Raw genomic sequence first — 19,725 nt, 5'->3', positions numbered from 1 at the left:
TAAAATGTAGCTAGTTGTAGACCGTGCTCTTGGCCAACCTGAGATCTTAGGTTTTCTCACAACAGTCTTAAAGTTCTTTATTTTCTCTTCTCATACCTATCTCCACTCTGTCTGCATGTCCTGCCACTCAGTATGGCCTCCATCTTTCAGTGATCAAAATGTGATTTGTGTCCCATCCAGACACTAAGCTTACGGTCTCGTGTACTGTATGCACTGTGACCACCAATCCCAGTCTTAATGTGGTACCTTTGGAAATCCAAACGTCACATAGGAAGCAGACAGTAGGTGCAAACCAGCCGAGCAAAGGCATGCGGGTGAAATCTGTAATCTGTGAAGAGGAAGCAGTTCCAACCCTGGCCTCACATCAAAAGCAACTGTAGAGGTGACAAAATAAGCCTGCTCCAGACTAAGTGGAATTGTTCTATTGTGGGTAAAGTCGGGCATAGGTTTTTAAAGCTGAAGTGACTGTAATATGCTGCCACGGTTAGAACAACTTACTTAAAGGGAAATGGGAATTTATTAGTAATTGAAGGCAGTGCTTCTCAACTTCATTGTGCACGTACATCACCTGGGATCCTGTGCATACTCTGATACAAAAACTAAATGGATCCAAGACCTAAATGTAAGAGCTAAAACTATAAAGCTCTTAGAAGAAAACAGGTGTAAATTCTTCATAACTTTGGACTAGGCAGTGGTTTCTTAGCTACAACACCAAAAACACAAGCAGCCAATGAAAAATAAGTTCGACTTCAGCAGACTCTAACTTTTGTACTTCAAAGGTGATCAAGTAAACAAACTCCAGAGAATGGGTGAGACTATTTGCAGATTGTGTATCTGTTAAGAATCTAGTATCCAGGACACAGAACTCTTACAGAACAATAAAAAGAGAAAAAACAACCCAAGGCACGATGGATTTGAATAGATATTTCTCCAAACACAATAAGCAAATGGCCAAATAAGCACAGGAAAATGTGTTCAACATCATTAGGGAAGTGCAAATCAAAACCTTAATGAGGTACCACTTCACATCCCCTAGGATGGCTGTAATCACAAAGATAGAAAATAACAAGTATTAGTAGGATTGCAGGTGGGAATGTAAAATGGTGCCACTACCTAGAAACCAGTTCAGCAGTCTTTACAAGATTAACCACAGGAGCCCCAGCTACAGAAGGAAGTGGTATAGATCCTGAGAGATTAATCCACTAGTTCCCTGTTACTCAACCCTCTGACCTCAGGGTAAAACCAACTACAGCAACCTGACCCTTACTTAAGATGGAAAGCCTACCAGATGCTCACTTCTTAAGAAGAGAAGTTCAAGTTAAACCCTCTGAGTTCTGCTTGTGTTCAAGAGGTAAATGTGTCCTCAGCTACTTCAAATTTAGGCCTAAAAGACCTTAGTGACAATAATCTCACAATTAGAGGGAAGAAAAGCAATGCCTGTCATCCAGGAGCTGACTTGCTACTAAAAGTGGGGTCTCTGTCCTGCTGAATAATCTTGCAAAATACCTACATAGCTACAAGACTGCTCCGTGACCAAAGTCAAAAGACCCGTTTTGTAATTGTGCCTGCACACAGAGAAGAACATGAACATTGTCCAGTCTGCAAAAAATAACCAGGTATCTCCCTGTTCTAATACACTTCTTTATGAATGATAGCTTTAGCCTCAGTTCATTTTCTCACCTTACTAAGGTACCCAATCATCCCCTACTTCCTAAACAGCTTCCTTGAATCCTCCCTTAGTTCACCTAATGTGTCCAAACCATAAGTCCTTTTGTGACCTCTTCCTGCGATCCCCCCAGTTCTGAAGGTGTGTTCTTCTTTATCTAAGGAGCAACAGACCCAGCCTGTGTAATGCACGTATGTTCCTGCATCACCTGGAGCGCTGAGCAGTGGCTGCATTTAGATAAAGCATGCATTTTCCATTGTGCCATGGTCCTCACCACTCCCTGATGTCTGTCATATCCCGCTATTGTTTTTGCTAGGCACTCTGGGCATTCGAGTGTGCAGGTCCTGCCATCGCCATGATTTGGGGACATTTTTCCCCCAGCACCATCTGATTGGATCCTTAGTTAAGGTATGTGTTAGATATTCACCATTAGGTCTTGGGTCCTCCTGAGTGATGGCCCATGATTTTCCAACCTTAACCCAAAAAGTGACATTCAGTTTCTACAGCATCTAAGATTGCTGGGGGGAATCTCCACTGGAGGGATTGAAGATTGTCTGGAAGTCAGCACCAGGCTATACATTTTACACCTGAGATTCTGCAAAGGTTGAAACACCTCCCTGCATTGAGGCCCAACACAGCTTATAGCTTGTAGGCTGATATCTAATCAGATTCCACTTCCTTGGTAATCGCTAAGCAATCATAATCCCATACTACAGTTAATACTTTGTAATTTCAATCATTTTGAACATACAGATTTGCTATTGAGTGAATGGAGAATAAACTTGCATAGTTTCAGAAAATGAATATCTCTGGTTGATGCTGTTTTTAAAGTCAACCTGTTTTATTATTTAAGTTCATTTTGGGGAGTATTTGCATGCATGAGTGGGGGAGGGGCAGAGTGAGGGAGAGAGAATCCCAAGCAGGCTCCGTGCTGTCAGCACAGAGCCGGACACTTAACCGACTGAGCCACCTGGGTGCCCCAAGTCACCCTGTTTTAATTTCTCCCTTCTTGCACTCCCATCCACTGACAGGTAGTTTGCTCATCAGAGCAGTCTCTAGAGAGGCCTGGCCTGACAGGTGTCAGTTCCCGGACCTTTGGGGCACCTGGAGGTGACACCCATAGTGGTGTCTTGCCTGTGGTTACTCAGTGTGTGGCGGTGCTGTGTCCGGAGCTCAGCCTTTCCGGCCTCCTGATTCCAAAGCTGGTGCGCAGATCTTGGAATCCTGTCAGGCCTCAAGAGCTGGGGAGGGCTGGAAGGAGACCTATCAGAGCCCAAAGACTCAAGATTCTCGTACTTAGCAGGGGTTCACAAGCTCCTCCACAGTCCAAAAAGCAGGAGTGAGAGTTTGTCCTGTGGCCACACTCCCTCAGACTCCCAGGGGTGACGAGTATAACAAGAGCCAACATTTGTTGAGCAGTTGGGGTGTCAGTTTGGGTCTCTGCACTGTGCATGTGTCTGTTCTCCCAATTGTACGAGGTGGGCAGTGTTTTATAGGAGAGGAAAATATTTAACCTGAGCTTGCTCCCTGGTGGGACAGGTGGTTAAGTGGTTATTTGCAGGGTTGAGAAAATCAGGTTGAGACAAGTCTCACCTGCCTCTTCTTGCCAGGTCGTAGAGGCTGAGCAGAAGGGTGGTCAGACCTGGGTGGGGAGCCAGGGGCAGGACCTGTGGCTGCCACAGGTGTTCTCGTGGGTGGGAGAGCGGCCTGTGCTTGCGGTGTCCCCCTGAGGTGCCACCAGAGGGCAGTACTGGCTCATACCTTGGCATCCCTGTGGCCATCTTGGGGAAGATTTGAGCAGTGGTTGGTTCCCATCCCCACCAGATTCAGCGCTCCTTTTTATTTTTGAACAACTATTTTCTAATGCCTTCCCCCTGCCCCCCCTCCCCCCGCTTACCACTTTGAAGTGAAACTGATTGGTAGTAGAACTTACCCAGCAAATAGTAAATAGGATGCCTTAACTCTAAATGAGAAAAAGGGAAAGTAACTTGTAATCAGTTAATGAGTTCCAGTGTGTAACACTTGGACACAGTTACACTAGACCAACACAGTGGAGCAGCTGGATGCTTGTGCCTGTAGGTGGATCACTGTGAATGAAGCATTACAAACACAGATTGATGTAGGTGTGTTATATTCATGACAGAAAAACCCACCATGATTTTCTGAAAGGACGACTCTAAGTAAAATTAAAACTAAAAAGGAATACAATTGTTCCTTTATGGCATTCTTGGAAATTTCAGGGTATGTTACAACTGCGAAAATATTTTTATTTATAGATTCTGTGCCTCTATAATTATAAACAGGCTTTTCAAGGTCCTCTGTGACTGTCCAGCAGGATATTTGAAAAATCTATTCTTTTTGTGAGCAACTGCCTTCACTGAGAACTCTAGCTGGTGCCAGAGGAGACGAGATGCCCTGTCTTTCCACCCCCACGTAAGCTACCTGAGAGCCAGAGCTTTGCATCCTCAAACCCTGCAGAGTGCCCATCCCAGTACCCAGTGTGGGCTCACTGAGTACAGTGGACTGAGTCTTTCCTCTGTGACTAGGGGTGACTCTCAGCCAGCCTGAGCATGTTGACTGGACGACTTGAAGGACCCTGAATAATGAGGACTGAAGTCAGGCAGGAGATGCCTCTCAGATATCCAGGCAGAGAGGAAGATCTGAGGTTTCACATGTTCCTTAAGCAAAGTCTGCCTGCCCAGGAGGGCCCTTTCAGTCTCCTGGCATGCCAAGCACATATTCTACTTGTAGTTCCCAAGACAGACTGCATGCCCTTGTGAAAAAAACTAGATAACTGGTTCCAAAACTCACTTTCTGGCCAGAGCTGATCAGTGGCCCGTAGAGTAGCTGGATCCTGTGGCCTCGGTCAGGATACAGGGATAAGGGAGCTTCTTTCTGGAGTCTCTGGGGGACAGGCTGAAACAGGCCAGATTGCAGCTGCCCTCCCCGGGGCCCAGAATGCACCCTGCGCAGCCTCACCTAGCTCAGCTGCTCCTGACACATTCCTGACCTTCGGGAAGGTTCATTTCATCTCTTGGCCACAGCAGCTCTGGTGTTCCTTCCTCGCCCTAGAGTCCACTGCTGATGGTTTTTGCAGTGGAAAAGCAGGTGGCTGACACCAGCCTGGTCTCATGGTGTCTCCATAAAATGAATGGGGACAGTTGGGTCACTGAGTTCCATGCTTCATCCATCGAAGTTCCACCTTTGCAACTTTTTATATCCATGAAGCTTATGTGCTTTTTATTTATCTTGGGAGAGAGGATTAGCAGATGGTCTGATGTGACTTGATGGTGAGTGGTCAATTTTGTACATTTCTGCTCCTGGGACCAATTTCCAGGGGATGCCAAGGATAGCCAAGTTTCATTTATTTGTCCAAATACAGGCATGATCAAGAATGTTCTAAATAAGGTCGTGATTTACAGCATTGATTATAGAATTCCCTCTGATCATATTCGAATTTCTGTGAAGCTTTACTTTCAAAGTTCCCTCCTGTCTCCTCCCAGTGTGCCAGAGCACAATGACAAAAGTACCACAGATTCCTCAAATCATACCCAAACACACATATCTCAGTACACTATGGTTTGTTAGAATACAGTATTGACAAAGATACTAGAACATAGTTTGAGTTGGGATAGAAATTTCTGCCTGATTGTTCCAGACCACTGATCTGAAACAGTTTTCATGTTATCTTAGAGTTCCCATAATTGTAGCAATTATCTCTGAAAGATTTTTGTCCACATTGATTTGGATGAAATTTTCTGGATCTGATGGGGGCTCCAGAGTATCAAACTGGGACTGCAGTAACTCAGGGGGCATAAAATGTCCTTTTCTTTTGAGTAAGCGTCCAGAGATGACCTCAAACGACCCACTCAGATAGACCACGAGGAGCTTCACCTCAGCTGGCTGTTTGTCCTTCCGCATCTGCTCACACTTCAGAGGTCCACCATCTTTTCCTCGTATTAAGATGTCTCTGTACACTTTCTTCAGAGCTGAACAGGCTAGAACCACATGCTGTCCGGAGGCTACATCTCTGTTAAAAAGTTGGGGGGGGGGGTGGTAACTAAAGAATAAGGTCATTTAAAATAATTGGTGTCAGTTCCAGGTTAAGGACTCCAGTCCTAACTTCTCTGGCCAGCGGGAAGCATTACAAAATGGTGGTCAAGTATCAGGCAGTCCTGGCTTTGAGGTAAAGATCTTCCACTAGTGAACTGAGCCATCCTGGGCAGTTTACCTCCCTGAGCGTCAGTTCATCGTCTGGTAGATGGGACTACTTAGAGTACCTGTCCATAGAAGTGTGAGGAGGAAAAGTTTATCAAGGTGCCCAGTACACAGAAGTGCTTGGTAGGTGTCAATGTAGGATGTGGCTCGGCCACAGCATGTGGACATGGTGGCTGCCGGTGGGTACCGGTACCGCACACACCTCGGTTCTCCACAGGTGTTCACAGTGACTTGAAGTTCACAGCTGGCTCCTCCCCATCCCTGCTCTACAATATGCTGAAAGAGTCTGGTAAAGTTACCAGTACAGAGCTGGAGAAAGGAGAAAAGGGAGTATCAGACTGTATGTGGTCAAGGTGAGCAGGATATGAGAAGCTTCCAGGGATGTGCTAAGAAAAAAATCTGAGCCAGAAATACAGGCAGAGTGACAAGCACCAAAGAGGGAAAGCCGGCGTGCTCGGAGACTGCACAAAGTAAGTGAGCCCCACGTCCACCCAGCTGCGGTGCGCCTCTGTCCGTGGTCAGGAGAGGCAGTCATTTTGGGGCTGGGAAGGGACTCAAGTAGAGGTGAAGGGTAAACCCCGGCTTGGGCACTTAGAATGTTTGCTTCCCAAATGAGAATTCTGAAGAGGTCTGCTTTCGCTCTATGGCCAGTGACACTTGAGACCCAGTGGATGGAGTGTATCATCAGCAACGAACTTATATGAACTCCTATCTGAGCCTTCTGGCTCTTCCCACCCACAATCCTTGGGTAGGAGCTTGTCTTTTCTGGGTCTGGATATCTGATCTCAGCTCTCCTGAGGATCTTCCATTTCTGTGTCCATCACAGGTCAGTGTATTCGATCTCTGACGAGTCTATTTATGTTATAGAGACCCAAGTGGTGGGAGTTCTCAAACTCTGAATCCCTAAACCCCTAAACTCTAATAAGCCCATGCAAGACAGGGTTTGCCAGCTACGTCAGTGCGGTGTGAAAAAGTAAACTGAATTTTTCATCTTAAATATATTCTAATTGCATATGGTGCAGATGACTTAGGTTTGTAAAATAGGAAATTACGTCCTCATTTTAGAAAGCAAGATTTATAAGCCATTCCCTGCCTTTTCTTTCTCCTCTACATCCCAACCAGGATTCCCAGGGGGTCAGGTCCATGGATGAGTGGAGGGGACCTCGTTTGCTGCGAAGCATGATCTAGAGCAGGACAATTTAGGACTCCAATCCTGGTGACCAATTATCTGTTGACTTACAAATGCCCCTAGGTTTACCCTGCTTGGCCACAGCTTGAAATGGTGGTGATGTGGCTGTAACAGTGGTAGCACTGCTTATCCCCTTGTGAGTACTTTCTGCGTTTTTAGAGACTGTTCTAAGTGCCACCCATGCCTCCTCTCAATTCTCACAATAATCTGTGAGTAGGAACTATATTTATCCCCATTTTCAAATGAAGAAATGGGCTTATGGAAGCCCAAGTGGCTGCCAAGATTCCCAGATAATTGTGGAACTGTCTAGAAGCTGTCTCTAGAACCCAACTAAATTATATGTCTCTGGTTGATTAAAATCATTGTTGGTTACTTGACAGAAGTGCACTCCATTACTGGGATCCTTTATCATCAGTCAGTAGTGATTTCAAGAGTGTATTTTTTCCCCCTCTACTTTCTGATGAGTTTTCTTTAAGGCCTGATGCTCTCTTACCTTAGTAAGATGTCATGTAAGTTGCAGAGCCATGGAATCCTGTCCTGAAATTAAAGCAGACACAAAGTGACTTTTCCAGGTACTGTTTATTTGTACAGAAACATAGTTAATGGTGACCATCAGTGTTAAAGTCCAGAGAGAACTTAGTGGTTTTGAGAAACAAGCCACATGCAAGGCTGTGGTGTGGGGTCAAGTCACTGGGTGGTTCCACACAGCAACATTATGATGGGATTAGTGCTCATTGAAGAAGAGACTAGGGAGCTAATGTGTGCTCTCTCTTCTGTGCCACAACCCCTCATACCCCCCTGCACCTGCAAGCCAGGAAGAAGGCCCTCACCAAGAGCCTGACCATGCCAGCATCTTGATCTTGGACTTCCAGCCTCCAGAACTGTGGGAACTAAATGTCTCTTGTTTAAGACCCCAGTTGGTGGTATTCTGTTACAGTGCTCCAAACTGACCAAAACTCATCTGAAAAACCATCTGGGCCTGGGGCCTTTTTTTTTGAGAGGAGATCTCTGATTACAGGTTCAACTTTTTAAATGAGCATTGTGTTATATTCAGTTTTTCTATTCTTTCTTTCTTTTTGAGAGAGAGCACACATGCACACACGACTGGGGGAGGGGAGGAAAGAGAGAGAATCTTAAGCAGGCTCAATGCTCCCTCAGTACAGAGCCCAGTGTGGGGCTTGATCTCAAGACCTTGAGATCATGACCTGAGTTAAAATCAAGAGTCAGATGCTTAACCGAATGAGCCACCCAAGGCGCCCCAGGTTTTCTATGCTTGATTCAGTTTTGGTATTTGAAATGGCAGGAAGAGACTACACATATAATTAGATCTCTGGACCCTCCTGATTTTTTTTTTTTTTTTTTTTTTTTGAGAGGGTGCCTGTGCAGGAGCGAGGGGGGGGCAGAGGGAAAAGGAGAGAAAGAGAGACTCCCAAACAGGCTCTGCACTCAGCGTGGAGCCCAACGCAGCACTCAGTCTCACAACCGTGAGATCATGACCTGAGCTGAAATCAAGAGTTGGATGTTCAACTGACTGAGCCACCCAGGTGCCCCAGGACCCTCTTGATACTTAAGCCAAATGCAGCATCAGTAAGATCATGTTTCCATTTGGGAAGAAAAAGAATAGTCTCTGCCACCAGATCACTGCCCTTCAAGCCCATTTTCCCACAGTAATTTATATTTTTCTATGAAACGGTCTAATTTTATCTAAGTCTTCAAATTTACTAACATCGGTTTGTTCACAGCCCTCTTTTCATTCCTACTCTTTTAAAAAATATATTTATTTTGAGGGAGAGAGAGAGAGTGAGCATGAGGCGGGGAGTCAGAGGGACAGAGAGAGAGGGAGAGAGAGAATCCCAAGCAGCTCCGTGCTGTCAGTATGGCTCCTGACTCAGGGCTTTATCCCACAAACCATGAGATCATGACCTCTGCCAAAATCAAGAGTCAGATGCTGAACCGACGGAGCCACTGAGGTGCCCCCCAAATTTCTATACAGGGCAAATATTACATTTATAATCAGGAAATTTTTTCTCAAAAAAACCCTCGTTTGGGGCACGTCTTCATTTCGGCTCAGGTCATAATCTCACGGTTGTGAGGTCAAGCCCTATGTTGCACTCAGCGCTGGGTGTGGAGCCTGTTTGGGATTCTCTCACTCCCTCGCCCTGTGCCCCTACCCCTCTCGCGCTCGCTCTCTTTCTCAAGGGAAAAAAAAAATTCCTCCTTCAACAGAGTTTGAAGTCTTAAGTGTCACTGTGGGCTGCCAGGACAGCACGGGCCTGGCACATAGAGAAGACTGAGAGCTTGCAAATACTTCACCATCACTCTCCTACTAACATCCTATCACAGCCTGGGTGGCATATCTCTCTCTAGCCCAGCACTGTCCACTAGAGCTTTCTGTCATGATCGAAGTGTTCTCTGTGCTGTCTGGGTGGTAGGCACTGGCCACATGTGGCTATTGAACACTTGAAATGTGGCAGTGTAACCCAAGAACTGGAGTTCACATTTTATTTCGTATTAATTTATAGCTAAATAGCCTTACGGAGCCCTTGGAATATTCGACTCGGGTTCTTTCTATTCAAACCTCAGCCCTCCAAGCACAAAACCAAGCTTTCCTGAGACTCTTCCCCAGAGGAACCTGAACCTCTGCCCCGACTTTCCACTTGATCCTCATCTCGGTATCACGGGGGCAGGGCTGGTTGCTAGGTGACCAGGAGGGGCCACTGGTGCTAGCCCAGCTCTGACCTACACCTTCATTCTTGGCTGGGCTGTCTTTAAAAATGTGAACCATCTGCTGTTCTAGCTCTTTCTCTCCCTGACAGAAAGTCTAAAGTCTGGCCAACTTGTATCGTTTCTTCTAAATATATTTAGCAAGTCATTATGTTTCGTCCAGGAACTCATAACCTTTTCTTCTGTACAATAAACTCTTCCGAATGCTACTCCCTCCCCCCACCCACAATGCCCACCTAACAAGCCTCACTTGTGGACGAGAGGGAGGCTGTTTAAGTGCCATTTTAGAATCCATCCATTTGGGTTGTTTTACTTCGTTCTTTAGCTTAACTTTTACTTGCACTCACCAAGGAGAAAAATAATGCTGGCGCAGTCCCATTTTACACACTGTAGAAATGGTCTGTGTTATACCTACGAGACTGTGTAGATAGATTAGCAACAATAAGTAAGTGATAACTTACTGAATGCTTTGTGTACTTCACTGTGACTATTTTTTTTTAGTATTACCTCATTTAATCCTCCCAAGAACCCAATGAAATGGGTCCTGTTTACCATCCCTATTTCGCAGGAGGAAAATGAGGCACAGAGAGACTGAGCCATTTGCCAAAGGCCACACAAGCTGAGTGGTGGAGACAGGTTGTCTGCACTGTGTCCATCAGCTCTAGTGTCATGCCATTATTATGCTTCCATTGTGACTCTGAATCTCTTTTATGGTTCCCTCCTCCTGTCTTCTCAAGTCAAATGTTGCAAATCTCATTAAAAATTTTTTTTTTAATATTTATTTATTTTTGGGAGACAGAGTGCAAGCAGGGGAGGGGCAGAGGGAGAGAGGGAGACACAGAACCTGAAACAGGCTCCAGGCTCCAAGATGTCAGCACAGAGCCTGACACGGGGCTCGAACCCACGAAGTGTGGCATCATGACCTGGGCTGAAGTCGGATGCTAAACCGACTGAGCCACCCAGGCGCCCTGCAAGTTTCACTTTGATGGTTCCAAGTTTGAATCTTTGCCAACTCAAGTCACACTCCCTGAAACAGAGAGTGACCCGGTCCCTCAAGGCGGGACAAAGGGCAGACAGTGAGATAGTGGCAGCATGGCTGGGGCCAAGGTCACTGAAAGTGAAAATGTCAGTGTCGGTCTTTGGCCAGTTCCACTCTATTCCTGCCCTTTGGACACACCTGCCCTGTGAGCCTGGCGGGGGGGCCCTGCTCTCAGCTGCTGCGGGGACCTGGCCCTCACATCCACCTGGGCTACAGCTGGTTATACCAGTGAGTCCACAGTTAGTACCTCTGCTTTGAGAGGGACCCTTAGGAAGTGGTCTCGTGACAGTGCATAAAGGAACGAGGTTACTATTCATTCATTCCTTCTCTCCTTCGTTTGTTCACTTACAACTATGCCACAAGTATTTTCTGACATTTACTGTGTGTCTGGCCTTGGGGGTTTATAATGGTTAACAGGACACAGTCCTTGCCCTTTCAGAAGGAAAATCTAGTCGTAGAGAGAAATATTAATCAAGTTCTCACACCATCAAATGCCAAGTTGCAAATGGGACCAGGGCAGTGGGGGCTGTGGTGTTGCGAGAGTTTGTATTACAGGAGGTCTGCCCTTAGTAGGTCCAGGAGAGCTTCCCTGAAGAGGCGGCACGGGAGCAGAGCTGTGAATATGAGCAGGGTTAACAGAAGAGGGGACAGCAGTGCATCCCAGACAGTGGGAACTACAGACAAGGGCCCTGCGGGGAAGAGCCTAGCAGAAGCGACTGAAAGGGGCCAGGGTTGGGGCGCCTGGCTGGCTCAGGTGGTTTCGGCTCAGGTCATGATCTCCCGGGTTTGTGAGTTCAAGCCCCACCTCGGGCTCTGAGCTGAGCAAGGAGCCTGCTTGAGTTTCTATCTCCCTCTCTCTCTGCTCCTCTCCCCCACTCATGCTCTCTCTCAAAAGAAAGAAATAAACATTAGAAAAAAGAAGAAGAAAGGGGCCAAGGTGGCTCTGGTGGAGAGAGGGAGGGTGGGCACACTCCCACAGGAGTGGGGCATATTGAGGCCTTTAGGTTTTGACCCTGAGATGGGTGGGAAACTTCCAAAGGGCTGGATTTGAATCTGTAGTGATCACTCTGGCTTTAGGGTAGATAAGAGTCTGGTGACGGTGGCCCTGGGGAGAGAGGATGAAGGCACAGGTCTGGGGCACAGGAAGGCCTCTGCCCTCAGGAATGTAATCTGCAGATTAAAAGCCTGCAACAAAGTGTCCTGGCAGGGTGGTATCGTCCTGACTCTGCGTTCAGAGAGAAGTTCAGGGCCAAAGCTGACACATGCAGGACCCCCATGTGCCTGGCTTTGGAGCACTGTGCACGGGTCCCCTCATGCAGGAACTCTCTCACGCCAGGTGCTGCGAGATCTCCACCTCTGGCCCCTGGCCGGAGCATCTGTGTTGGAAACAGATGGCAAACGTTACCTGGTCATTCAGCGGGATCCCCTTTTCCATCTTCATTCGATTTTCCTCTGGGTGATAGTCATCTGCATCGTAGAATTTCCAACCTAACTTTAAGAACAAAGTGAAACGGTGTGTGTGGCAGGCAGTGTGGCCCATGTGACAACCATCACTAATACCGCTGGGCAGGTGTGGAAATGAGCCTGTACCCTTTTCCTCACCAGCAGCCCAAGGACCACCCTCCCCCTGCCCCCCACCAGCCTCCCCTCCACCTGCTGCTCCCCACCCCTGGGGTGGGGGGAGGGAAGAAGCAGGGAGGCCCTGATGCCACGTCACTATCCCAGCTCCCAGGGCTGCTGCTCCTTTCATTCATCACTATTGGTGATCACCATAGAGAAAAACAAAATTGCTCCATTGGGTTTCACAAGCCATGCCCCTGGTTTGTCTGACAAACCCCAACAGGCCAGAAGAAAGGGCGCGTAAGGGAGAGAAGCAAAGAGACAGCACAACGGGACTGGAAATTGGGAGGCATCAGAACAGGTTACCTCGGACGCCAACAGGGAGCCCACGGTAGATCTGTGGAGAGGACACAGAGGTTCAGGTGACTGCCCTTCCCAACCCGTATGTGCCTCCCACCATGCAGGGGTGCCCTGGGACACAGGCGGCTGCCCCGCTGTGTTGAAACCCACTAACTTTATGATACTGAAGCAGTGACAGTAATGCTCTTGACCCTGGAGTCTAGAGCATGACATTAGTTTCCTCCAGGAATTTAAATGATGTAATTGGGGCCCTGGGGTGGCTCAGTCAAACATCTGGCTCTTGACTTTGGCTCAGGTCATGATCTCATGGTTCATGAGTTCAAGTCCCACATTGGGATCCATGCAGACAGTACAGAACCTGCTTGGGATTCTCTTCCCCTCCCCGCTTGTGCTCTCTTTCTCTCTCAAGATAAATAAATAAACTTAAAAAAATATTGGGGGTGTGTGGCACCTGGGTGGCTCAGTCGATTAAGCATCCGACTTTGGCTCAGGTCGTGATCTCACGGTTTGTGAGTTCGAGCCCTGCGTTGGGCTCTGTGCTGACAACTCAGAGCCTGGACCCTGATTCTGATTCTGTGTCTCCCTCTTTCTCTGCCCCTCCCCTGTTTGTGCTCTGTCTCTGTCTCTGTCTCTGTCTCTCTCAAAAATAAACAAACATTAAAAAAAAAACCCCTTTTTTTAAAATTGGGGTGCCTGGGTGCCTCAGTCCATTGAGCATCTGACTTCGGCTCAGGTCACGATCTCACAGTTCATGAGTTTGGGCCCCACGTCGGGCTCTGTGCTGATAGCTCAGAGCCTGAATCCTGCTTTGGGTTCTGTCTTCCCCTCTCTCTGCCCCTCCCCTGTTCACACTCTGTCTCTGTCTCTCAAAAATGAATAAACGTTAAATTAAAAAAAACCTTTAAATGGCATAATTACTGATTACTACTAATTTTCTTTTCCAAAAAGCAATACAGTAAAACCTTGGGTTATGAGTAAATTGCTCTGTGAGTATTCCGCAAGACGAGCAAACATTTCTAATAAATTTTAACTTGATAAACCTGCGATCTCTTGTGCAATCCTAGTAGTACATGATGCTAAATATCACATGATCACAACTGAACCAATTGTTCTAGAAATTTGCTTTCATATACAAGTGCTTTGGATTATAAGCATGTTTCTGGAACGAATTATGCTCAAAACCAAGGTTTTACTGTATATAAGATCTCATTAAACTGAAGTTCTTTCTGAAGCTTTTTGGTCCCTGTTCTATAGATAATTATATTTTGAGAAAAAGTACTGAATAAAGATAAGATTCTACTGAGGATATTGGAAGGAGGGGTCTGACGGGGGGTGGGTGTGGGGCAGGGTTTCAACCTCCCAGGACAAGGGTCAAGGAGCTCATAAAAGCATTAACACCTTGTTTGGGGGTTAACAGAGACACACTCTTAAAATTTGGGATGAGAATCACCAGTACTCATTCAACCCTGGAGGGAAATGTCCTCTGTGCAGCGCATCTGAATAGGTCCCGCTAGAACCCTACCAGGCAGCACTCTGGTGAGAATGGCTTGGGTCTCAGCACCTAATGTCTGGCCACCGTCTCCCTCTGGCCACTAAACAGCCACGTGCTTCTGTGCAAGTCGGCCTCCAAACCCTTTTCATCACCTGCAAAACAGGGGAACTGAGCTACGTTTATCCACTCACTACTCATTTCACTCAGCCAGTGCTTACTGAGCACCTACTAGTCCCCAGGATATGGTTGGCACACTGCCATGTGCTCCCAGCCACCCTGAGGCTTGTGGTCTAGCGCCCTGGGGTCAGGGTGCAGGCTGGCAGACAGTTCATGATAAGTCCCTTCTTGCCCTCAATTTCTTTTTTTTTTTTTTTTTTTAACGTTTATTTATTTTTGGGACAGAGAGAGACAGAGCATGAACTGGGGAGGGGCAGAGAGAGAGGGAGACACAGAATCCGAAACAGGCTCCAGGCTCTGAGCCATCAGCCCAGAGCCTGACGCGGGGCTCGAACTCACGGACCGCGAGATCGTGACCTGAGCCGAAGTCGGATGCTTAACCGACTGAGCCACCCAGGCGCCCCTCCCTCAATTTCTAATCTGCTGCCCAAATGCCAGTCATTGTAGGACCACCTTCAGAATTTTGATTTTATCCTCCTACTGTTTCCTCATGCCCTCCCTCCGAAGTTTTGCATACCTTCTCTACAGTTATTTACTTGGTTTGTTTAAAGTTTTGTTTATTTAAGTAATCTCCACAACACAACATGGGGCTTCAACTCATGACCCTAGGGTCAAGAGTTGTATGCTCTTTGGACTGAACCAGCCAGGTGCCCCTACTTGATGTTTTTTTGTTTGTTTGTTTGTTTGTTTTTTTAATTTAATTGCTTCATTTTTTTAAAGTTAAGTGAATGTGTTAAAGAAGGAAACTTTTTTCCTTCCTACCAGAAGCCATAATTACTTGCCTTAAATGGAAGGTAACCAAAAAGACGTATACAATTAAAATAAGACCCTGCTCACATTCTAGCTGGATTCCAGGGTTCTGTCTCTTGTTACGAAGGTATCAGGGAGGTGTTAGAGATACATGTGTGCCCAACTGAGACCTGCTCCCCGATGTAACCAAAGGATTGATGAGAACTGGGACTTGTCCCACTAGGTTCACTGTGCTGAAGCCCGCACAGGGTGACATTGCAGCCTACTGGCGACTAACTCCACAGCCAGAGAAGCCCGAACTGTGCATAACGGAAGTCACACTTAGGACTAAGATTAGCCAGGAATGAACACGTCAGCCACCACTCACAATTTAAAAGAAGAGCTAACTAGATTTGGGTGTAGACTGGTAGGGAGGAGATAGAAGGAAAAGGAAAAGTCTACTGTCTACTGCTCTATCCAAATCTAAACCAGAGAACAGCTGGACTCAAAGCGGTCAGGGACAGGGACTCCCCAACAGGAATAAGTCACAGTGCTCGGCTCAGAGCTAAGACTCACGGGAATAAGCATTACAACTCAGGCTGGGACCCAAAGGTCTCCAAGCGAGTTGGTGTACATCAGGATTAAGGAGACTGAAAACAAAACAAAAACCAGTAGGACCGTGGCGGTAGGTGGGGGCACAGATTAAATACAAAAGATATTCAGAGGGCCTGAGCTCATGTCATCAACAGAAGGAAACCTGGAAAGAAGCAGAGGGTGGCTTCACAAAGGCTGTTAACATATAAACAAAACTAACATTGCCACCTACTCAAATAGTTCCGTTCATTCATTTGTTCATTCATGCATTAGGTCAGCAAATATTTACTAAGCATCTACTACACACCAGGCATTGTTATAGACACATAAGTCAGTAAACAAAAAGGAAAAAACCGATCCCTTACATCCAGATAGGGGAGGGAGAGGCAATAAACATAGTAAATAAGTAAAATTATTATTTGACATTACTTTGTTTTAACAATGGCTTAACTGCAATCTTTCTGGCTTGAGACTATTGTTTTCTTGAGCCGTTTTTTTCCTTGTAAATGTTATAGAGTGTAATTTAAAATTCTGCAAGGCCCTATCAGGGGCTCAGAAAAGTCACCAAAGAACTCAATGTTGCTACATCCATTGATCAACATAATCAATTCTCATCTCGTTTTATTACTTGGTGTATCACCATCAGAGGACTCAGGGTTCAGGCCTTGGCCAGCATCTTTATCTTTACTCACTCCCTTGGTGATCTCAACATCTATGTCTTTAAATACATCTGTGTACCAAGGATCCCTACATTTATTTCTAAAGTTCTTCTCCTGAACTCTGGACTTTATACGCAATCAACCACTTGACAAATCCACTTGGATGACTGATAGGCAGTTCACCACATCCCACATTGAGCTCCTGATATATTTTTCCCTAAACCTGCTCTGCTTACTGCTTCCCCATCAGTCAATAGCAATCCCCTTCCTTCCAATTACGCAAGCCAAAAATCTTGAAGTCATCCTTAACACCTCTCTTCCTCTCTCATACCCCACATCCAGTCCATCAACACATCCTTCTGGTTCTACCTTCAGAATATCTCCAGCATATGATCACTTCTCTTCACCTTCGTTGTTTCTGTGACCTCATCTCCCATCATTCAGATGCAATGGCTTCCCTGGTAGTCCACCAAGAAACCAAGTCTCCTGGGCTTTGTGTTTGCCATTCTGCCTGCCTATAATGATCTTTCCCTAGCTGTCCATCAGGCTTAGTCTCCCACTTGTTGTGGGTCTTGTGCAAAATACCACTGCCTCAGAGGAGCCTTCCCTCACTATCCTGCCTGCTGTTCTTTGTTCTACTGTCTATTTTCCCCTGGCCCACTGACCACTGCTGGCACGCTATGTACATGTATTTATTCAGTTACTGTGTGTTTCCCATACTAGAATGTGAACTCTTTGAGGGCAGGGATTTTATCTGTCCTATTCAATATACATCAGTGATACAGAGTCAGGATTGAGCTCTATAAATATTTACTGAATGCATGAATATCATAACCACATAAGTCAGATGGTTCAGCCACCAGCCTCCCCAATCTAATCCAAGGCAGAGAGGGGTACATGAATTGCCCAAGCTCACACAACCAGGCAGCTGTGTGATCTCCGGCTCTAGACACCCACTTCGTCACACCACAGAAGCAGTCTTACATTCTTCTTCAAATCATACAACACCTAAGGACTTTCTGACTCCCTGTTTTATTTTAATTTTATTTCAAGAACCCCCAAATTAATTTCTCAGAATACCAGGCTAAAAACGCCACAATAATTTTGAAAACCTAAACTTTCCTACCTGGAGCAAGAAAGAGTCTTTAATATATACTTGACCACACAAGCAGTTCCTGGTTCAGAAAATTCTAGGAGGGTATTATAAGGCCTTTGAAGCTATGATAATTCACTTGATTAAGATCTGTCTTCTGCTGCCTGGGGCGGAATGCTGCTGTAGCTGCCTTTTCCGGTAAAAAGCAAGGTAGAGTTTGGTCTAATCAGGAAGCCAAAGTCTAGCTCACAGTCCCCACGTTGGCCAGACCGGGCTAGGCAGAGGCTTTGTGGCATCCGGTGTACCTCCTTGCAAACCCTTGGGGGTTTTGTGACTCCTTATTAACACCGACTCCTTCCAGTTTAAGCTGATAAACGCTGATCACAGAACAGAGAAAACAGACCAGGAGGTGAAATTCTCTTCCTAAAATCCAGTCACAAAAGTCCAGCACCTCTCAGGAGGGAGCTGCTGCTCCAGATCTGACCAAGATCTGTGGGAGACTGGGACCCTGGGTAGGGAGAGGTTTGTCCTTGTGCTTTGGGCCTTGTTCTGACCGGAGGCTCCCAAACTCGGGCACTTGTGACCGCAGGAGCCACTGCGGGTGGCGCCCCAGCAGGTGCCTCTTTACAAAGGGCTTTCGCCAAGAGCCTCTCGATTTATAGGCGGAGAACCCGGGTCTCGGATGTGGTCCCCGGCCAGCACCACCCCCCCACCCCCCGGGGGCGGGCAGGTTGGAGGGTGGGGAGAGGGAGCTGGCGTCCCGGGCCTCCGCTTCCTCATCGGCAAAAGGAAGAGGGGGGCTCCCCAGAAGCCTGCGTCCCCCGCGGGTCCGGCACGGTGACTCAGGCTCTGGCCTTCGCCGCGCGCGCCGCCTCCTCCAGTGCGCCCCCCGCGCCCCCGGCCCTCCCGGACCTACTTCCCCGAGCCGCTCACGCCCATCACCAGCAGCGCGCCCGGCGCGGCCATGACCCGGATGCCGGCTCCTTCCCGCCGCCTTCCGGGGCCCGTCGGCCCTGCCTCCCCGGCCACTTAGAACCGAGCGGCCCGCGGGCCGGGGAACCCTGTCCCCCGCTCCCGCCGCACGGCCCCGCCTCTCCCACCGCCCGGCTCTGTGCCCCGCCCTCGCCCCCGCCCCCGCCCTCGCCCTCGCCAAGTGGCTCTGCCTTGCCCCGCCCCTCCTCCGCCCCGCCCCGCCCCCGCCGCATGGCTCCGCCTCCTCGAAACAATAACGCTGGCAATAGAGCGCTTATCTAATGAGTGTTTCAATAGCCCTGCACTAACTTTGTTTCATTCCTACTTAGCTAGAGTGGGTGTTCCTGGATAGGTGTTGTATAGATGAAGAAATCGAGACTTGGAGAGGAGGCATCTCCTTTTCATGGTTTTGAAGATGTCATATTTTTGAGATGGCAGTACTCCCCAAATTGATCTACCAATTCAGCGCATCTCCATCAAAATCCCAGCTGACTTCTTGCAGAAATTGACAACCTGATCCTAAAATTCATATGGACACTCAAAGGATATAGATAGAAACAATCTTGAAAAGGAAGAACAAAGTTGGAGAACTCACACTTTCCATTTACAAAACATGCTATAGCTATATACTCATAAAAACCAATGTGGTACTGGCATAAGGATACTCATATAGACCAGTGGACTAGATCTGACAGTCTAGAAATAAATCCATATACTCGTTGGAAACTGATTTCTAGCAAGGGTGCCAGGACAATGCAATGTGGAAAGAATAGTCTTCTCAACAAATGATGCTGGGACAACTGGATATCCACATGAATAAGAATGAAGTTGAACCCCTACCTCAACCATATACAAAATGTACTCAAAATAGATCAGAGACTTAAATGTAAAAGCTAAAACTCCAAAAGCTGTTAGAAGAAAACATAAGCATAAATCTTCGTGAACTTGGAAGAGGGAATGGTTTCTTAGATCTGGCCCCTAAAACACAAGAAATAAAAGAAAAAAAAGATAAATTGGACTTCATCAAAATTAAAAGCTTTGTGCTGCAAATGGCACCATTAGGGAAGTGAAAAGACAACCCACAGAATGACAGAAACTTTTTCCAAGTCACATATCTGATAAGAGGCTTGGATTTAGAAGATATGAAGAAAACTTACAACTCAACAATAAAAAGACAAATAACCCCACTAAAAAGTGGACAAAAGATCTTAATAGACACTTCTCCGAAAAAGATACACGAATGGAAAATAAAC

The 19,725-nt window shown here is 46.9% G+C and overlaps 2 protein-coding genes across 10 annotated transcripts in view; one reads left to right on the top strand and one right to left on the bottom strand.

Moving 5' to 3' along the window:
- The window catches only part of UBQLN1 (ubiquilin 1), a 76,450-nt gene that overhangs the window by 52,185 nt on the left and 4,540 nt on the right, over positions 1-19,725 (top strand). The window contains exon 11 of one of the 2 annotated variants that reach the window (XM_042914154.1): positions 1,983-2,072. The exons of the other annotated variant lie outside the window; for it this stretch is intronic. Coding sequence (XP_042770088.1) covers positions 1,983-2,057 — 75 coding nt within the window. The 3' untranslated portion in view covers positions 2,058-2,072. Of the gene's footprint in view, positions 1-1,982; positions 2,073-19,725 lie in introns of those variants that run through there. 2 annotated transcript variants of the gene reach the window in all.
- Positions 3,055-18,558, bottom strand: IDNK (IDNK gluconokinase). Of its 8 annotated transcripts, none has more exons than XM_042914162.1 (6): positions 18,417-18,460; positions 14,279-14,400; positions 12,763-12,793; positions 12,242-12,328; positions 7,567-7,610; positions 3,055-5,696 (listed from the first exon to the last, which is right to left on the bottom strand). In XM_042914162.1, exons 4-6 carry the CDS (start codon positions 12,275-12,277, stop codon positions 5,351-5,353), a joined length of 426 nt encoding a protein of 141 aa, XP_042770096.1. In that variant the 5' UTR covers positions 12,278-12,328; positions 12,763-12,793; positions 14,279-14,400; positions 18,417-18,460; the 3' UTR covers positions 3,055-5,350. The 8 variants fall into 8 exon arrangements, with proteins under 8 accessions (XP_042770096.1, XP_042770098.1, XP_042770092.1 ...); XM_042914164.1 differs by having other exon boundaries at positions 12,242-12,324; XM_042914158.1 differs by lacking the exon at positions 14,279-14,400 and having other exon boundaries at positions 18,417-18,558.

Source organism: Panthera leo, chromosome D4, assembly GCF_018350215.1.
Source record: "Panthera leo isolate Ple1 chromosome D4, P.leo_Ple1_pat1.1, whole genome shotgun sequence".
NCBI lineage: Eukaryota > Metazoa > Chordata > Mammalia > Carnivora > Felidae > Panthera > Panthera leo.
Note: the sequence above shows the minus strand (reverse complement) of the source record. Positions and strands in the feature narration are given on the sequence as shown.

Excerpts from the sequence above, each read along its gene's own strand:
- IDNK (XM_042914158.1), bottom strand. The coding sequence starts at position 18,466 with ATGGCCGCGCCGGGCGCGCTGCTGGTGATGGGCGTGAGCGGCTCGGGG. Across the intron at positions 12,794-18,416 it reads GGCGTGAGCGGCTCGGGGAA|ATCTACCGTGGGCTCCCTGT; the intron begins GTAGGTCCGGGA and ends TCCTCTCCACAG. Across the intron at positions 5,697-7,566 it reads TTACATGACATCTTACTAAG|AGATGTAGCCTCCGGACAGC; the intron begins GTAAGAGAGCAT and ends ACTTTTTAACAG.